This window comes from Penicillium angulare (assembly GCF_028827245.1).
Source record: "Penicillium angulare strain IBT 27051 chromosome Unknown utg000003l_segment0_segment0, whole genome shotgun sequence".
NCBI lineage: Eukaryota > Fungi > Ascomycota > Eurotiomycetes > Eurotiales > Aspergillaceae > Penicillium > Penicillium angulare.
The window spans coordinates 4,115,330-4,132,452 of record NW_026623162.1 but is presented as its reverse complement, the minus strand read 5'-3'; the positions used below and the strand labels follow the sequence as shown (position 1 = coordinate 4,132,452).

The 17,123-nt window shown below is 48.1% G+C and overlaps 6 protein-coding genes across 6 annotated transcripts; 2 read left to right on the top strand and 4 right to left on the bottom strand.

Moving 5' to 3' along the window:
• Positions 1-260: 260 nt before the first annotated feature.
• rna14 (cleavage polyadenylation factor subunit RNA14) lies at positions 261-3,512 on the bottom strand (the record flags this gene model as incomplete). The annotated part of the gene is made up of 4 exons (XM_056919891.1): positions 261-979; positions 1,036-2,038; positions 2,092-2,523; positions 2,610-3,512. 4 exons carry the CDS (start codon positions 3,510-3,512, stop codon positions 261-263), a joined length of 3,057 nt encoding a protein of 1,018 aa, XP_056783049.1.
• A 619-nt stretch (positions 3,513-4,131) lies between these two features.
• Positions 4,132-5,185, top strand: asf1 (nucleosome assembly factor ASF1; the record flags this gene model as incomplete). The annotated part of the gene is made up of 4 exons (XM_056919890.1): positions 4,132-4,240; positions 4,296-4,335; positions 4,423-4,731; positions 4,795-5,185. The coding sequence occupies 4 exons, from the start codon at positions 4,132-4,134 to the stop codon at positions 5,183-5,185; spliced, it is 849 nt and encodes a 282-aa protein (XP_056783048.1).
• A 1,095-nt stretch (positions 5,186-6,280) lies between these two features.
• On the bottom strand, positions 6,281-9,558 carry N7478_003675 (uncharacterized protein; the record flags this gene model as incomplete). The annotated part of the gene is made up of 6 exons (XM_056919889.1): positions 6,281-6,570; positions 6,633-6,754; positions 6,822-7,377; positions 7,436-9,007; positions 9,069-9,408; positions 9,472-9,558. The coding sequence occupies 6 exons, from the start codon at positions 9,556-9,558 to the stop codon at positions 6,281-6,283; spliced, it is 2,967 nt and encodes a 988-aa protein (XP_056783047.1).
• A 517-nt stretch (positions 9,559-10,075) lies between these two features.
• Positions 10,076-11,202, bottom strand: N7478_003674 (phosphotransferase family protein; the record flags this gene model as incomplete). The annotated part of the gene is made up of 2 exons (XM_056919888.1): positions 10,076-10,208; positions 10,289-11,202. 2 exons carry the CDS (start codon positions 11,200-11,202, stop codon positions 10,076-10,078), a joined length of 1,047 nt encoding a protein of 348 aa, XP_056783046.1.
• Positions 11,203-12,501: 1,299 nt separating this feature from the next.
• On the bottom strand, positions 12,502-13,765 carry N7478_003673 (THUMP domain-containing protein; the record flags this gene model as incomplete). The annotated part of the gene is made up of 6 exons (XM_056919887.1): positions 12,502-12,648; positions 12,707-12,847; positions 12,978-13,195; positions 13,244-13,430; positions 13,514-13,636; positions 13,727-13,765. The coding sequence occupies 6 exons, from the start codon at positions 13,763-13,765 to the stop codon at positions 12,502-12,504; spliced, it is 855 nt and encodes a 284-aa protein (XP_056783045.1).
• A 549-nt stretch (positions 13,766-14,314) lies between these two features.
• On the top strand, positions 14,315-16,235 carry N7478_003672 (alpha-keto acid decarboxylase family protein; the record flags this gene model as incomplete). The annotated part of the gene is made up of 4 exons (XM_056919886.1): positions 14,315-14,507; positions 14,567-15,794; positions 15,869-16,076; positions 16,152-16,235. The coding sequence occupies 4 exons, from the start codon at positions 14,315-14,317 to the stop codon at positions 16,233-16,235; spliced, it is 1,713 nt and encodes a 570-aa protein (XP_056783044.1).
• Between the last annotated feature and the right edge of the window lie 888 nt (positions 16,236-17,123).

The following is a 17,123-nucleotide window of genomic DNA, read 5'->3' as shown; positions in this document are numbered from 1 at the left end:
TTTCTAGAAGTGCGGAGCGGATCCCACCACTCCCCGAAGAGAATGAGGGGGGTATCAATGCACTTCAATCTAGATTTTCAGGATTTTGACGGGAGAGCCGCCGAGTTTGCGCCTTGACGATTAGGGGACATAAAAGGGCATAGTGGTGAGGTTATACACAGAAAGGGACTAAGAGCGGGAAAGGGCGCTGATGGGGGATGGGGAATTTTTTCAACGATAGGAGCCTGGCAAGGAATGTCAATGAAAAGAACCACGAAGAATTAAGATGGCAATGGTAGAGCGGACTTACCGGTGTATGAGTTTTGAGCGCCTCCAAGGCCACGAGCATGCGCTGGCAAAGGAATTTGAGAGGTAGATCCTGGGATGTCGGTTCGACGAAGAAGGTCAACCATCTTCTCGGGGGAAAGACGGGCAATGTTGTAAGCGGAGGCCGATGGCATGATGCTTAAAAGATGAACCACGTCCCGGGGCAGAGGAGCAGGGGATCCTTGCGGCTTGTATGAGGAAGTCATTTGTCCGTTCAATTGTTGAACACGCTTCTGTTGGTCGGGGCGGCGACCTTGAACGGCCTTGAGTGGGGATTCGGCACGAACGAACTTGCGAGGACGATCTGAATCATAATCATCGTCGACAGGATAAGGTCGTTTTGGTGAGCTCAAGGATGTATCTTGCAAGTCAAGGCGAGACTCTGGCAGCATGTCAGGTTGCGCTGACTTTGGTTTAATTTGTGTGGAAGACAGAATGAGCTGGACGGCCGTGGGGTCGAATGAGGGGACAGCATAACGGTGGGAGAACTGATACAAAGCAGATTCTTCAGGAAAGAGCTCACGCATCCGGGTTTCCAGGTGGTTGATCTGGCCCAGGTCACCGTAGCGTGACTCGTACTCATGGAAGAAAGCAAAAATAGGCTTGGCTTTATGAGCATTTTCAGGGTTGGAAGTCAACCGCCGAACTGTTGTCTCAAATACCGCTCTGGCATCTATTCAAACAGGTGAGAAATACTGTGATTCAATCTAGGCAGAGATATAAACTTACTGATAATATCATTAATGTCAATGAGATGTTTCAGGTATTCAAGAGCGAATTCACCATCTTCCGGGAACAGCTTGGCACCTCGCTCAAAGATCTTGGTTGCTGCAGGATCTTTGTAGCAATGGTGCTCCATCAGGGCACTGGCAATATAGACATCACTAGTGATACGCCCTCTCTTTCGAGCTTCTGCGAAGATCTGCCGGGATCCCGCCAGTTCGCCTGGTTTGCCCTTGCCTTGGATGCGGCGCATAGAACGCATGAGAGCGATCCAAGCAAAAGAAACAGTTTTCGAAAGTAGGTTGATTTGAGAGCCGTGGGATTTCTGAGCAGCTTCTATTTGTGCAGACTTTGCAGCTGCCCTTTCTTTAACCTCGTTGGGAACGTCGTCGTCATCTTCATTGAACGCGCCTTGGCCTTCGGGGTTTAAGGCCGCAAAGCTCTCCTCAATACGCGCAATCTCTTGAGACTCCTGGGCCTTGGCCTTGGTGATCAACTGATAAAGCGCTTCAAGAAGCGAATCGTACGGCTCTCTGACCTTGGCTGCCCGCTTAGTAGAATCCTGCTCCGAGTCTGACGTAGCCTCTAAGCGATCGGCCCGCTTGAAAGATAACAAGCAACTTTCGGGGTTGGCCTCAATGCCTTGCTTGAGAAGCTCGTTGCCCTCATTTTCCATGTCGTTCAGAAAGCAAAATTCAGAGGCATCAAACCATATCTCAGGCAAGAAGCGAAGTGTCATCAAGGCCTGCTTGTAGACGTATACCACGCGCGCTTTGAATGCAGCGGGGTCATCCTCTTTCAATACGAGAGGGTCTTCCTTCTCCCAAGCGATCCAGCGCTTCCAAATATCAACCTGCTTGGCATATTCTTCATCACCATCGGAGCCGAGAATAGGCGGCAATCTGCAGAAAGAGGTTCTCTTTAATTCGCGAGTCAAGTTCTGCAACTCCGTGTAAGAGCTCCGTGCTGTCACAAACGACGGTGAATATTCTTGCAGGAATTTTCGTCCCTATACATGAATGTTAGGTGGAGCTTAGGTTTGGTACAAACATTACAACTTACGGTCATCTTGTTGAGTCCCATTTCAAACTGATCATATTCCTTCCACAGAGCGTTGACAGCTTGTGTCGGAACGCAGATCGCTTTTTGGTAAGCCTTACGCAGCAAGTCCATCTTTTGCTGGTCTTGCCATCCTGTGCCTCCCACAGTGCCGGGGCTAGAGCGAATGAACTCGACGTAGTTTGTCCAGATATCCCCAGCCTCCTTGTCCATACCCACGTACTGAAGAGCCAGATCATATGCTGAAGAAATTACTCGCCTTGCTTGTCCAGTAGTATCTGTTGTTAAAGGGTTTCGGCGACGGACGTAATCTAAGTACACAGACCAGAGCTTCACACTGGGGATCGTCAGAAGGGTTCGGCTGAAAATCTGCTCTAAGCGGAAAAGCTCATTCAGGTCGGATTCCATCTTTGCGTAATCCACCCATTGATCGGCCTATTGTACAACAATTAGCATCATTTAAGTTTTCTTTGTTTGGTCCAAAAACGAGGCAAAGTGGAATGTGTCTTGAGAAAGCTTACCGCCATAGGGAACAGCTTCAAGAACCGCTCAAAGACCTCGCGCGCACTATCCAGTCTGTTACGTTTCTGGTGTTCAGCAATTAATTCCAGCCATGCCTTTAGATCACCTCTAGGGTCCTCATCAACTCGATCTTGTAGGATGCCCACTGTATCATGGGGCAAGCGGCCTTTGGAAGCTGCAGACTCGTCAGGTATAGGGGTAGGAGCAGTACTGGTCTGGTGGCTCGCGTCGAGAGCGGCCCCAGTCCACGGTCCTTGGGCTGAAGCCGCGGGATCAATATTAGAAACAGGAACAGGAGAATAAAGACTATTGGCAACGGCAGGCACAGAGGCAGCGTCTTGCACGGCCAGGTGCAATGATACATCAGGAGAAGTGTTTTGATTTGCATTTCCTGAACTTGGATCTCCAGACATGGTCATAGGCATGGAATTTGTATCATCCACCTCCAGTGCCGCAGGCGGCTCATAGTCCGCCTCCTCATCTTCTTCATTTTCCTCGTCCTCGTCATCATCCTCGTCATCATCCTCGTCCACAAATCCACCAATCGTTCTGGCCTGGGGTTGCGCTGACGTGCCGGCAGTTGGAATTGGCGTGGACGATTGAGACTCAGCATTCGGGGGCTCTTGGGAGGGATCTGGGGCATCACCGGTAGCGCTGGCATCAACCTCTGGGGTAGCGGTCGGATCGGGAGCAGCAGCCGTCGCATCTTCTTCAGCATCACTGAGATCTTCATTACCTGGATTGAGGTCGTATTGGTCGTCCAGGGTTGTCGAGGGGTCGTACTCATCTTCATCTTCGTCTTCGTTGTCTGCAGTTTGGTCTTCAATTGCGACCACATTGTCCGATTGAGCTTCTAGGGCTTGGGCCTGGAAAAAGGCCTGCTCAGCCTCGTCATCTGCCATTGTGAATACGGGGTGTCTGTCGATGCGCCCAATGATAAGTGACGAGAACCTGTGTTAGAAGGGGACAAAAGATGACAGAATCGGAGCAGTGTACAGATGAGATATTGATGTGGGGGAGATGGACGAATAAAAAAGGTCAAAGCAAAGAATATTTTTGCGACTAGTAACTGAAGCTTCTCATTCAATTTCCACCATCTAGCGTCTTTCAAACAACCAGGCAGCTGCAAGACTTCAGCCAAAGTGAAGGTAACCTAGACTCGAGGATCCGCGAAACAAAGCTGAAGCTGAATCTGCAAAGCTGTCACGTGGGCGGTCAGCGCGCAAGGGACACGCGCGCGTGTTTGGTGAGTTTGCGCGGGCTCCTTCTCCTCGCATCAGTTAGACTCGATCGCTCCAGGGCTGCATTCCTTGCGGTGAAAAGATTAAAGCCAGAGCAGAGACAACTTTACCTCTTGCTCCCTTATTTATTGTTTTTTTTCTTCCCTTGTTGATTGTCCCTTTCCCCCCAGAATTTCCATTCCACCGCCCTATAAAGCTGCCCACATCCTCCTTTTCATTCGTCCCACTATTCCAACCTTCTACACTTCCCTTCCGTACATAACAACACCCCTCCCTCACAATGTCGGTCGTCTCACTTCTCGGCGTCAAAATCTTGAACAACCCTGCCACCTTCACGGCATCTTATCAATTCGAAATTACTTTTGAATGTCTTGAACAGCTCCAAAAAGGTAATTCCCTCTCCTCAAATCCACAATGATGCCCTAACTAACTTGCAATCCCTAGATTTGGAGTGGAAGCTCACCTATGTGGGATCCGCCACTTCGTATGTTTTGCCCACCGCCCCTCGCTCTGAGCACCTAGCGACCATACAAACTCCCAATGATCCACTTTACTAACAATTCTTCATTAGTTCTGAGTATGATCAAGAGCTCGACTCCCTCCTCGTTGGCCCTATCCCCGTTGGAACAAACAAGTTCATCTTCGAGGCCGACGCGCCTGACCTGAAGCGCATCCCCCCTTCTGAGATCCTTGGTGTCACTGTGATCCTCCTTACTTGCAGTTATGATAACCGCGAGTTCGTGCGGGTCGGCTACTACGTTAACAACGAGTACGACTCCGAGGAGTTGATCGCCGACCCCCCAGCTAAGCCTGTCATTGAGCGTATCCGCCGCAATGTGCTTGCGGAGAAGCCCCGTGTCACTCGCTTTGGTATTAAGTGGTAAGTCCTTTCATACTATGCCCAAAATCATGGTATACGATGCTAATAGTTATACTACTTTAGGGATTCCGAAGAGTCTGCCCCTGCAGAGTACCCACCTGACCAGCCCGAGGCGGATACCCTGGACGATGACAGCAATGCCTACGGCCAAGAAGAAACCGAGCTGGAAGCTGCCCTTCTAAAGGAACTCGAAGACTCCAACAAGCCTGCTCAGGGCGAGGATCACGAGATGGAAGGTGCTGAAGGCCCAGCCGCCAAGGAAGAGGAGGACGAAGATGAGGTCTCCGATGCTGGCAGTGAGGATCTTGGCGATGAAAGCGAAGACGATGATGATGAGCTGGATGAGGAAGAGGGCGGTGAGGGTGACGATGATGTGGAGATGGGCGACGACTCCGAACAGAAGGACGAGTCCAAGCCTGCCCACCCGGCTCAGCCTGAGGTTATGGTCCACTAATTGTGAACTAAAGCATTACCCGGGCAAAGATTAAGTCATCCTACTTTGCTTGTGTTTCTTTGCATCTTACCACCCTGCCCTGCCTTTTTTTATTATTTCTCTACCTCTATGCACTTTCATGACAAACAATATGCTATGTTTATGACCTCAAACTACGTGAACAAAATTCTTTTCCAACTTGGGCGTTGATAGGAGTATTCGAAATAGAATTTACTTTCTGATTATGTCCAAAATTGTGCTGATCCATTCGAGTTGACGTCGTGGTTGTGGTATTGATCGTGAACTAGGGTATGCAGGAGCTCTAAGTACACATGTCAGTTCCAAATATGCCCAGGGCTACGTAGTCATACGTAGCGGAATTTGTACCCCTAAGCTCGTGCTCAGTAGCCCAACATAGCTAGATCTGAAAGGGGATTTGCCTCCCTAACACGGATCAACAAACAGGGAATGTCCGGACCGTCCCCGAAGCAAATTTGCGTCCAAGATGCGAATGAATGAATGGTCATGTTTTATAGCTTAGGCTTCAATAGAGTTCTTACACCAACGCAATTCCTTTCAATTGTCTCAACTAAATCCCTTGGGCCATGGGATACATAGCAACGTATATAGGGCCAATTCTTCCCGTCGGAAGTACCAGTACTCCAACACTCTGGGAGGTACGGGCTAATCTTACAGGTCATATGTTTCAATTTTTAGATAAGTAAACCCAAGTCCAGTTCTGATAAGCAAGACACCATTTATCATGTAAAAGGACCTTGTTATAGTTAATAGTTATCCAATCCATTTATGTAAACACTAAACTAAAATACTATGAGGTCTTTTATAGTCCTTGCACTATAGTAAAATCCGAACGCCTTAATTCAAAAGGGCTCATCTGGGTTATGTTCCTGTACAAAAATTGTTCTGCTAATCCTTCGACAAGAAAACCTATAATCCAAATTTGGATCCGAGGGCTACAAAAGACCGGTCAGTACCATCGACTATGGAATGCAAGGGATGAAGTGGGGATTGGAGAGTGGAGCGTGGAGAGCGAAGACAGGGAAACATGACGGATGATAAATTCATCAATGCGAGAATTGAAACAGGAGATGAAGATCACTTACCGCCAAATATAGCCTTCTTCTTTTGGTTGTTCACATACTTGCCCACGTCCGAGGCGAAGTTACTGCTGTTCTCTTCTAGCCGATCCATTGTGTCGCCCGCTACCCCGAGACGCTCCGTGCGCTCCTGGACTTGGCGTGACATGTATGATCCCCAACCTTCCTGGCTTCCTCCCTGTGAAGGTGCGGGGGCCCGGCCTTCTCGAATTTCTTTGCGTTCTTGCTCTTCTGTCAACCTCATCTGCTCAACCATTCGCTTCGACGGAGGGCGATCTGGGCCGCCGACTATGAACCGTTTCGTTAGATAATTCGATGAGTTTCGCTGAGTAATTGGTGATATAACTTACTCAATATATCCATATCAGCCGGTGAGACGTATTGTGTGCCAGAGATCCACTGGATGTTAGTGATCGTAGGTCGAGGGGGTATCACTTTCTCAGGGTCGTATAGACGATCTTGTGAAATGCCCCTAAATAATTATTAGCATTGAATCTAGTATTTTCACATGTGCAGGGATCAGTAGGGACGTAGCATACAGATTAGTGTTTTTACTCCAGACATTGAACATGCCAACCTCTGAGGGTCCGGCCCATGTCATCACAGTGCCAGTGGGAGTGATGCATGCATCTGAGAGACGGCGCATATCAGCAATTTGGTTGATCTGATGGCATCCGACCTCTTTGAGGGCGGGAATAGAGAATGCGCGAGCATTGCCATCGCCGAAAAGTCCAACTAAGCTGTAGCCCTGTCCTTCAGTTTTGACAACTTGGGCTGAATCACAAAGGAAGTTATCCCATGTCTTGTGAGCGCCTTTGGCAGTTGGCGGCTTGAAGATACGGCATCCTGAGACGGTGACAGCAATGACCACACCATTGATCTTCTCGCCATTTCTTAAACCACCGACGGCAGCGGGCGTAGCAAGAGCTTGACCACCAGAGTCTGCATCAATGGGAATGATTTTAATAACCTTGTCTTCAACATTAGAGATCCCAACGTAGGCGGCGGAATATGTGCCATTGGCGCCCGGAAGAATCTTGAAGGTAGCCAGGTTTCCTCTGTTTGTGCCTACAAAGCAGCAGATACTGGAGTAGTCTAGAATCCACAATATTAGGTATATGGTCAAATATGCCGGGGTTTCGGAAATTCTTACCTTCGCCTTCTAAAGTCATTACGCCAAATTCGATGTGAGTAGCCCATTCAGCCGGTATGCTGTCTGAGCGGCTGGTTTTTCGGAAGCTGCTTCGCTTGTTACCCTTGAGGAACTCTGAGAGATGGGTTGTATGAATTATTGCCGGGCCTCGCAAGTCAAGAATGACCAAGCCTCCTCCCTCATAACCAGCGGCCACAAAGCCCACTGGGCTGTGTTTCAATGCCGTTACAGGTCCCTGCTGCATGTCCAAGAGGGTCAAAGGTAGCATACCCGTCTTCAATCCAGGGTCTGTTCGATTGGTGATTTGAGTTAAGCGTCCAGGGCCCTGGTTGGCTCCGGGTGTCTCCTCCTGGCCGTAGGAGGCGTTGTTGCCCCATCTGAAAACGATCAACTCGCCGCTTGCAAGCCCGACAGACAGCTCACCTGTCCCGCTTGCAAGTGACATCTCGCTGACTTCAACATTGCGGACTCTACCGACAGCTCGAGCCAAATCAACCTGAACTGTTTCGCCATTCTCAATCTCGTCGTCGTGACCACCATCCCAGATACGAATGGTACCGTCCGCATGTGAGGTGGCTATAATATTTCGGTTCTCATAACGTTTGAGGGGGTTCTTGGATTCAGCACCACCAACCACGAACTTGGGCCCCTGCAATCGCCGCTCTCTCAAACCTAGCCAAACATCGCGAGAAACAGGTGTAAGGGTGGCCTTGTTCACGAATGGATGAACGAACGTGAGATATGGATGCAGCATGTTAGTAGGTGTGATTGCATGGCCACTGGGAAAGCTCATAGTGAGCAACTCGCCCGATGATAGTACAGCAAGAATGGCAATAGGGTCGTGAGCTCCAGCGAAGTAGGGCGAAAACCGAGGGATCAAGCAATAAGTCATCGTCAAGGCACCAGGAGGAATCGGAAGACTGATATGGCGTCTAGTTCTTTCGAAGTAGCTAGAGAGAACTTGCCATGATGATGTTTGGTAATTAGGGGTTGGTCCCATGTCCAAGAAAGTGAGCCCCTTGTTCACATCTTGAATGGGCTTTCCACCAGCAACTAGAAGTCCCGTATCATCAGGGTTGTCTTTAGCACACCAGGTTACCTTAGTGATTGGCTCCTTTGGCCCAGTTGCCTCTGAGGGATCTGGTCGACCACCTCCCGGCTGGTCGATATTGGTAGCCTGAAGTGTTCTGGCGTGAAGTTTGCGGCCGTCCTTCGAGTCCCAAAGAACAAGACTAGTATCTTCGTGTACAGTCAAAATGAATATTCCATTAGGATGCCAAACAGCATCAACCAGCCTAGGTCTGCGCGAACTGTTGGCAGGCTTTTCGGGATCGCCACCTGGGGCGCCGGGGGGTATCTCATAGAGGAAGTATTTCTGTGCAATATTTTGCTTGAATGTAAAAGTCACCGCGCCTTCCGGATATCCAACTAGGATTTTGCCAATATCTCGAGTGGAAAATGCGATTGATACAACAGGACAGAGCCGGGACCGTGGGTTTTGTGACTGCCATAGGTTGGGGATCTTGAAAGGAGTCAAGGACTCTCGGTCGAGGTCGTATGCAATAACATCACCTATCAAATACATTAATTAGATAGTTTCTTTTTTTTTATCGAACAAGGTCCATCCACAAACCATTCGAAAGACCGATCAAGGCGTAATCAAGACTCGGGTCCGTCTCAAGACAGGTAGCTTGGCCCGGTGGTGCATAGGATGTCATCAAGCGTCGCGCTTCCAAGGAGTAGATGCTAATTTCATTTTTCGAATCAATGCTAACGAGCTTGCCGGCGCAAAACCGGAGAAACTTTGCTGAGGCCTTGCGCGGGAACTGAAAGACCATCAACACCCGTCGCTGTCCAAACACATAGATCTGGCCGCTGCCAAACTGGGTATCACTGGTGCCGACGGCGAGAAGGGACTGGACGGGGTCGTATGCCACCACACTAATCTGTGAATTCACACCGCATCGCGCAAACTAGATGGCCAGAAGTTAGCTACACCGTTCAAAAAAAAAGTTGCCTGGGATGCCAAGACGAACGTCGTCGAGCCCGAAAAGCTCTGGGGACAAGCCCTCGGAAAGATCCCTTTGGATTCCAGCCTGCTTGCCTCGCAGAAATTGCGACATGTTGAGCCTGGGGGGTTGTGGCAGGCTAATGTACAAGAGGAAAGGAAGAACAGGTCGGAGAGCTTTGTTGCGGAATGTTTGCAGCTGACGACATGGCGGAGAGACTAACGGATCTGCCCCGCTTTCCGGAACGCCCATAAGGCAGCCCGGGGAGAGGAAGTGTTGCAGAATACCAAGACTTAAATCTATTGATTTTCTAATTATAGATAGCCAATTACACAAATTAGTGAATTGTCTAGTTGACCCTAAAAGAAGACATTATTTGTATAGCAATTAAAAAATTGTAGACAATTGCCAAAGTCAATTTAATCTTGAAATACGTCAAAATCGCATGCCGAACTATACAACGGGCCCACAGCCGAATGCCTCAAATGCTGTCTTGAACACCGTGACCATCATGCTAGACGTTTCAAGGTTGATATATAGGTTGTCTGTACTTGAAATAAAAACCTTGAACACCATAATCGCTGAAGAATGCAAGGCTATCCATCTGTATGTATAATTTTTCCTTTCCCTTCTAAACCGGCTCAAGAACAACCATGTTCGCAATATTGGCTAACAGTCTCCGACGAGCATCATATTCTATCTCTTCTTCCCGGTTTCGATAATATTGTATGGTGATTTCTGTCACAAGACGATAACATGAATACCTGTTGAGATGTTTGCGTTAGTATCCGTATCCAGTTATTTAGAAACATGAAAAAAAGTTAGCGTTGGTATCAAAACTTACATCAACAAACGAATATCTTCTCCATGAGTTCTGTTCAACGGCAGACCTGCCCCTTCTAGCACAGCTGGGGTGGGATTCTCAAATATCTCAGCCATTAAAATATCACCCCAAAAGGCACTTCCAAAGTCCACAACTCCAGATAGTTGGTGGGATGTCTCGTCCAGCAAGACGTGAGAGGGCCGGCCAAATCTCAAAACCACAAGACGGGGCAAAGTTACCTCGCTAAGTACACTTGACAGGCGACTCACTTCATGGCGGATATCGGCATAAGGTAGGTGAATGAACATATCCTCTGCGTCACGAAGAACACTTTCAAAAAGGGCGATGAACACTTCTCTCCAAGAGCGCTTGCCTGTGCCCATGGCTACTTGTTGCAATGAGCCAAATCCCGGGGCAACGTTTTGGCCGATGATGCTTGCCAGAAACCCTAAGTGCCGATCAACATCTTCGCGTTCCTGAGAAGTGATTTGATCCTGTATTTCTGATAAACTGCTTCCTTTCATGTACTGTCGTATTGAGTATGCACAGCCAAGAACACTTCCACGGGAGTCATAATGATAGAGTTGGGGAATGCATGGGTTGGCACTTTGCCCTAGGAGAGCTAGAAAACGGGCTTCGGTCTCAAGAAAATAACGTTCATGTCGTAGAAGGGGGGTTCCAGGCAAGGGTGAGCCTTTTAAAAGTAACCGAACCCCGTTTGAGAGGGTAAGAAGACGCAGGAAGTGTATTCGACCGATGATATTCTGCGATTGTTGCACATGAACTGTGGAAGGGAAGAGCAACGAAATGACAGCATTGAATCTCTGGTATTCGTCCGCATAGACCACCTTCCTAGATTTTTGGGGGATATCCATACCAGGTCTCTTAGAGAATAAGTCGAGTGATGATCTTGGAGCCACATTGAGCGAGTGCATTCCGAGTCCCATAATATGTAGTTTTATGGAGAGATATGTCAGAGAAAGAGAAAGGCGACTCTAGACAGTCCATAAACAATCAGACCCATGCTCCGAGAAGATAGACGAAACAACCCATGACTCTCAGGATCTCGCTACGTAACCTTTAAGCAGGTCGAAATCCACAGTAATGTCCAGTGGGCCTAGAGAACAGGGGCAGCCACCAGACCGCCATCATGGAATGCCCACGTAACGCTGGGATTTTCAGGGAAAGTGGCCACGGGCCCTTTCTCCAGCATACCGCTCCAGTAGGTTAAGCTACGCGAGATACGGGACTGTGGATGCACTTGGCATTTAATGATCAAAATGCCTGGGACCGGACTCGTTCATTCAGTAAACAAGCGACGGGTGCGCCACTGCGAGTCTCCACAAGCCGACATCTTAACTATGACAATATTCCCAAAAAGGCGAAAACAATAGGTATATCGCTGTATGTCAGAATTAATGGCTTATGGGATCCAGAGCTTAGAAAGCATGAGCCATAAAATTAAATTAAAATTAAAAGAATGGAAGAAAGGAATAAAAGAAGGAATAAGACCGAGACTCTCGCCTAAGGATCCCGCTCTCAGCGATACCGTGCACCCGTGCACCGCGGCGTCCGCCAATCACGACTGCATCTTGCCGAATTTCCAGGTGGGGCCGTGGTGGGCCTGGAGACTAAATAGGTGCATGGTAACCTCGATGATACTTCAAGTCTAGGTCCATATGGCGTAGCCTCGATTGTTTAACTGTACAAGGCTCTACAGAGGCTCGCTTCTCCGTAGTTGTATCAAGCAAACAAAAACCCACTTCGCCTAATCCTTGTCCAGACAAACAATTAGATTTACAAGAAAGAGGGAGAGAAAAAGGGTTGATGGCTTCGTGTGAGTGGGACAACCTATGATATATGCCGATTGCCGAGTATCCGTGCTATGTATGAATAGAACCTTAGCCCATTGATCGACAGTTGGTGCTCGGCTTTGATTTGATATCCGAACAGGAAGATAAAATAAAATTAAACTCTGTTGGACACTGCCCGTATTGTGGAGTTCATAAGAAAAAGAAAATCACTCACGCTGGAACGCCTGAGATGACATAGTGGGCCCAAGCAGACACACGTTGATGAATGCGCAGGATCCGAACCCAAATAGCAATGCAATGGTTAGTTGGTCTTCAAATTTGGACCTGCAAGGCTACCAGATTACTACTCTTTGACAACTTGAACTTCGGCAAATTCGGTAAATAGTGAAGGATGAAAAAATTTCATGCATTATTGGCCTTTCATTTATTTTCTGGGTCCTCAGGCTTGGTATCTTTCGGTGGTGCCGGTGTAGCTTCTCCTTTTGGTGAGGGGTCATAAATTTCCGCGATATTGTACCGTTTTAACTGGTCATAATCACTCCCAACAACACTCATTCCAATGACATTCTGCAATCCAAGGTTAGTCAACGAGTAATTGTTGAGATTAGGTATCAAATAATCATACCTGAACAACATCAACAAGAATTGTCACATCATAGTTTTTAAGGTCGACAGGATGTTCGGGGCCAACAACATCGGCAACTGTCTTGATGATGGTATCCCGTTTGAATTTGTTGTTACCTCGGACAGAAGGCCGAATGGCATACTAGTTCCGATGTCATGTACATTAGCTTCTGCACGTAGCGAATAGAATGAGAGATTTGAGAAATGGGCGTGGCCTATCCCGAAACCCTGGAAAGCCGTGAAAATGGGGTGGCTGCAGTTACGAAAGTTACCTTTCTCGGAGGGCCACCGGAATGGAAATGTGGCTTGAGAACTTCCTTCGCGAAGGCTTCTAGATCCACGCTCAAAGTCTTCCTAATCATCGTGACCGGAGTCAAGCGCTTGATATATCGACTCTTTTTTGTATCTGGGTTGGCCTGTGCGTCCAGACATAGCTGGTGAACCAACTGAACCGGATCTATTGACTTATCATTAAGTCGTGCAAAGATCACTGATAGGAATTAATACTGGGGTATTGCTTTTCGAGAGTGACGCGCACTAGCCGCGTCAGTTAAGGAGGAGAAGGCCATACCACAGGGCATCTCAAGCTGCATGGCTTGGACGGGACGGGACTTTTTCTTGGTTGGGTTTAGACCCTCAAGCTCTCTTTGAATTTGGGCTTCGATGTCACCATCGTCTGAGTCCGAATCTTCTTCTGCGGCAGGTTTGGCAGAGTTCTCAATAATCTAGAGCCTGAATAAGCAAACTGTAGCGAAACGGGGATAAATGATGCATGCATCGCATCGCATCACAAAGCTGTATGCCTTACCTGTGAGAAGACATCGGTGACCTCAGCGACACATTTACCCTCTCTACCAATATCGCAGGTCACGAAAACGCCGACTTCTCCAGCTTCAATGTCATTTCGACTCTTCTTCTGGACCCAGCCGCCCTACTGACATGTTAGAATTTATTTGATTTGATGCGAGCATCTAATGCACCTGGGTCTCTTAGCATGAGAAAATTTCCCACCCCAACCTACCTTACTGCGTTTGTTTGATCTATCTGAGTTACCCGGCATAGTTCTTTTGTTGGAGCTGGCCATCGAAACTAAGGATGTAGGCAAGGTCTCACCATTCCAAAAGCACCAGCGTCTGACGAGTGGGGAGACGGACGAGATTTGTGTGGTTGGATTGGGTTTAGCGGGCGCAAATCCCATGTGGATCAATCAACCACCCCGAGCTTCACGGCAACACAAAGCTTATCGTACCATGTTTTGTGTATAGTTTTTGTAAGAGGACATGAAAACAAAGGGATTTTTGATAGAATCAATAATTGCCTTGATAAGTGTCTCGGGTCGTTTGATGGTACGGTCGTGGTTCTACCACTAACAAAGCATTAGACGTTCTGGCGTGACATCAATGGGCTAATCGTGACGTGCATGACGTCGTTCATTCAAGGTCTCACCTCCAAGTTATTTTTATCAGTACCTATCAAGCTGACATATCCGGCTACGAACTTCCCGGGTTGCCTTGTTTTGCATACAAGGTGGGGTGATTTCACACCGTGATACATTTGCGTAAGGTTCTTTCCACTTCACTCTTTTTAAACTCTGACACTTTCTTCCACCATGGCATCCACCGATATTGCTACTAAAGAGCTCCAGAACCCAATGGATGTCGCGGAGTATCTCTTTCGACGTCTTCATGAGGTCGGCATTCGTGCAGTTCACGGCGTTCCAGGCGACTACAATCTCTCTGCATTGGATTACCTGCCCAAGTGCGGTCTTGACTGGGTAGGGAACTGCAATGAGCTCAACGCAGGTGAGTCTAGCATAGAAACTCAATTGATTACACAGTGGCTTCTAACACCTAATTTCTAGGTTATGCGGCCGATGGCTATGCGCGTGTGAAGGGAATTAGTGCTTTGATCACCACCTTCGGCGTGGGCGAGCTATCAGCTGTCAATGCTATTGCAGGCGCCTACTCCGAGTTCGTCCCGATTGTTCATATTGTCGGTCAACCAACAACCAAATCCCAGAAGGATGGAATGCTGCTCCACCACACCCTCGGAAACGGTGATTTCGATGTATTCACCAAAATGAGCAGCGCAATCTCTTGCTACGTCGCCCGCTTGAATGACCCCCAAGATGCCGCGACTCTGATCGACAGTGCGATTCGCGAATGCTGGATTCGTAGTCGTCCCGTTTATGTGACCCTTCCTACAGATATTATTTACGCCAAGGTTAACGGGGATCGCTTGAAGACACCAATTGACCTATCATCACCTGCAAACGACCCGGAGAAGGAGGACTATGTGGTCGATGTTGTTTTGAAATACCTCCGTGCTGCCAAGAACCCCATTATCTTGGTCGACGCTTGTGCTATTCGACATCGCGCCTTGGATGAAGTTCATGAACTTGTAGAGGCTTCAGGCCTGCCGACATTCGTTACTCCTATGGGCAAGGGAGCAGTGAACGAGACAAACGAGAACTTCGGTGGAGTGTACGCAGGCAATGGATCCAACGCTGGAGTGAGAGAGGTCGTTGAGTCGTCAGATCTTATTCTCAGCATTGGTGCCATAAAATCCGATTTCAATACAGCGGGATTCACTTATCGTATCGGACAGCTGAACACCATTGACTTCCATAGTAACTATGTTCGAGTGCGGTATTCAGAGTATCCTGATATCAACATGAAAGGCGTCATTCGAAAAGTCGTCAAGCAGATGGGTAAGCTCAACGCTGCGCCTGCTCCATCGATCAATAATACGCTTCCCAAGAGTGAGCAGACTTCAAATAGCCAGACAATCACACACGCCTGGCTTTGGCCAACAGTCGGTCAGTGGTTGAACGAAAACGATGTGGTTCTCACTGAAACCGGTACCGCGAACTTTGGAATCTGGGACACACGATTCCCCGCAAATGTTACAGCAATAAGCCAAGTGCTTTGGGGCAGCATCGGGTATGCCCTTGGATCCTGTCAAGGTGCGGCCTTGGCCTCGAAGGAATTGCAGAACCGTCGGACCATCCTCTTCATTGGAGATGGTAGCTTGCAGTTGACTGTTCAGGAGATCAGCACTATGTTGCGCAATAAGCTCAATCCTATCATGTAAGTTCTCAAACACAACCTAATATGTGTGTTCATTTCAAGGTAGACGTGATCTAACTGTGGGACAACTATAGCTTCGTCATTTGCAATGAGGGTTACACCATCGAACGATACATCCACGGATGGGATGCAAGTTACAACGACATCCAGACTTGGGACCACGTCGGCATTCCGAAGGTCTTCGGGGCCCAGAGTGGATACAAGGGATATCGCATCAAAACTAGAGACGAACTCCTGAAACTGTTTGCTGACCAAAGCTTTTGTGTTTCTGACGATCTTCAGGTAAGTCTATGAGAGCAAAGAGGGGAGAGAAGCAGAAGGAAGAAGTTTTTGGAATTTGACTAATGCAACGTCTAGTTGGTTGAGGTATACATGCCTCGCGACGATGCCCCTGCTGCATTGAAATCGACCGCCGAAGCTGCGGCCAAGCGCAATGAGTAGGCCACCTGTAGCAATCATATGTCTTCTTTGCCAGCAGATATTCCCGACCAAAGCTAAAATCTGCAATCCCGCGCGCAACGGTCTAAATCGGGATATCTTCTGTTCTCGCATTCCGAGATTATCCTATGTGATAGCTATTTTAATTCCAGCATGAAAACTCCACTTACTACAAGCAATGAGATTCGAACTAATTTTTTTCTTCCCTCTTTCTCTTCCTTCAAAAAGTCATCAGATAAAGGGTTGTCTTGGCTGCATGTATTAAGCGCTGAGCCCTTACCAGCTTAGGGTAGACCGGGCGCTATGATGTTTCAGCTGTTATTGAGACCGAGATATTAATCTATGGGAGGGGTCATGTTACGAAATGCTCCAATCTAGGCCCACCTATGGCAAGACGGGGCATTTACCCGGGTAAGTTGGGGGCCAAAATCGGCGTGGGGAGCCCTGGAGGTGTGTAGTAAGGGTTTATCCACTCCGTATAGAATTCCTGGGTGGGTTTTGAGGTGCATAAGATAAGGCTAGATATGGAGAATACCATATCCTATTGAGCGGATACTTTACTGGAAATTGATAGTGATAGAAACCAAGCCTCTGTTGTTTTACAATCTAGCAGATGTAATTATTTTACTCCGTACTCCGTAGTACTTACTCCAGGGCTAGTAACTAGTAGTCCACTCCGTACCCGTGTGCCACTACTTAACGGATCTCCACTCCAGAGCGGGCCCACGTGACGATCTCAAGCGCCTTGGGGCCCGAAAAAGAGAGCATCAAGGCTGTGAAGATATCAATCTCCCTTCGTTTCGTATACGACTCTCGTTTGTCATCCCTGCGATCTCGTCTCGGTAAGTCTGGCCTCGCGGTTGCATGGAATTAATCAAAATTCTTCTCGAG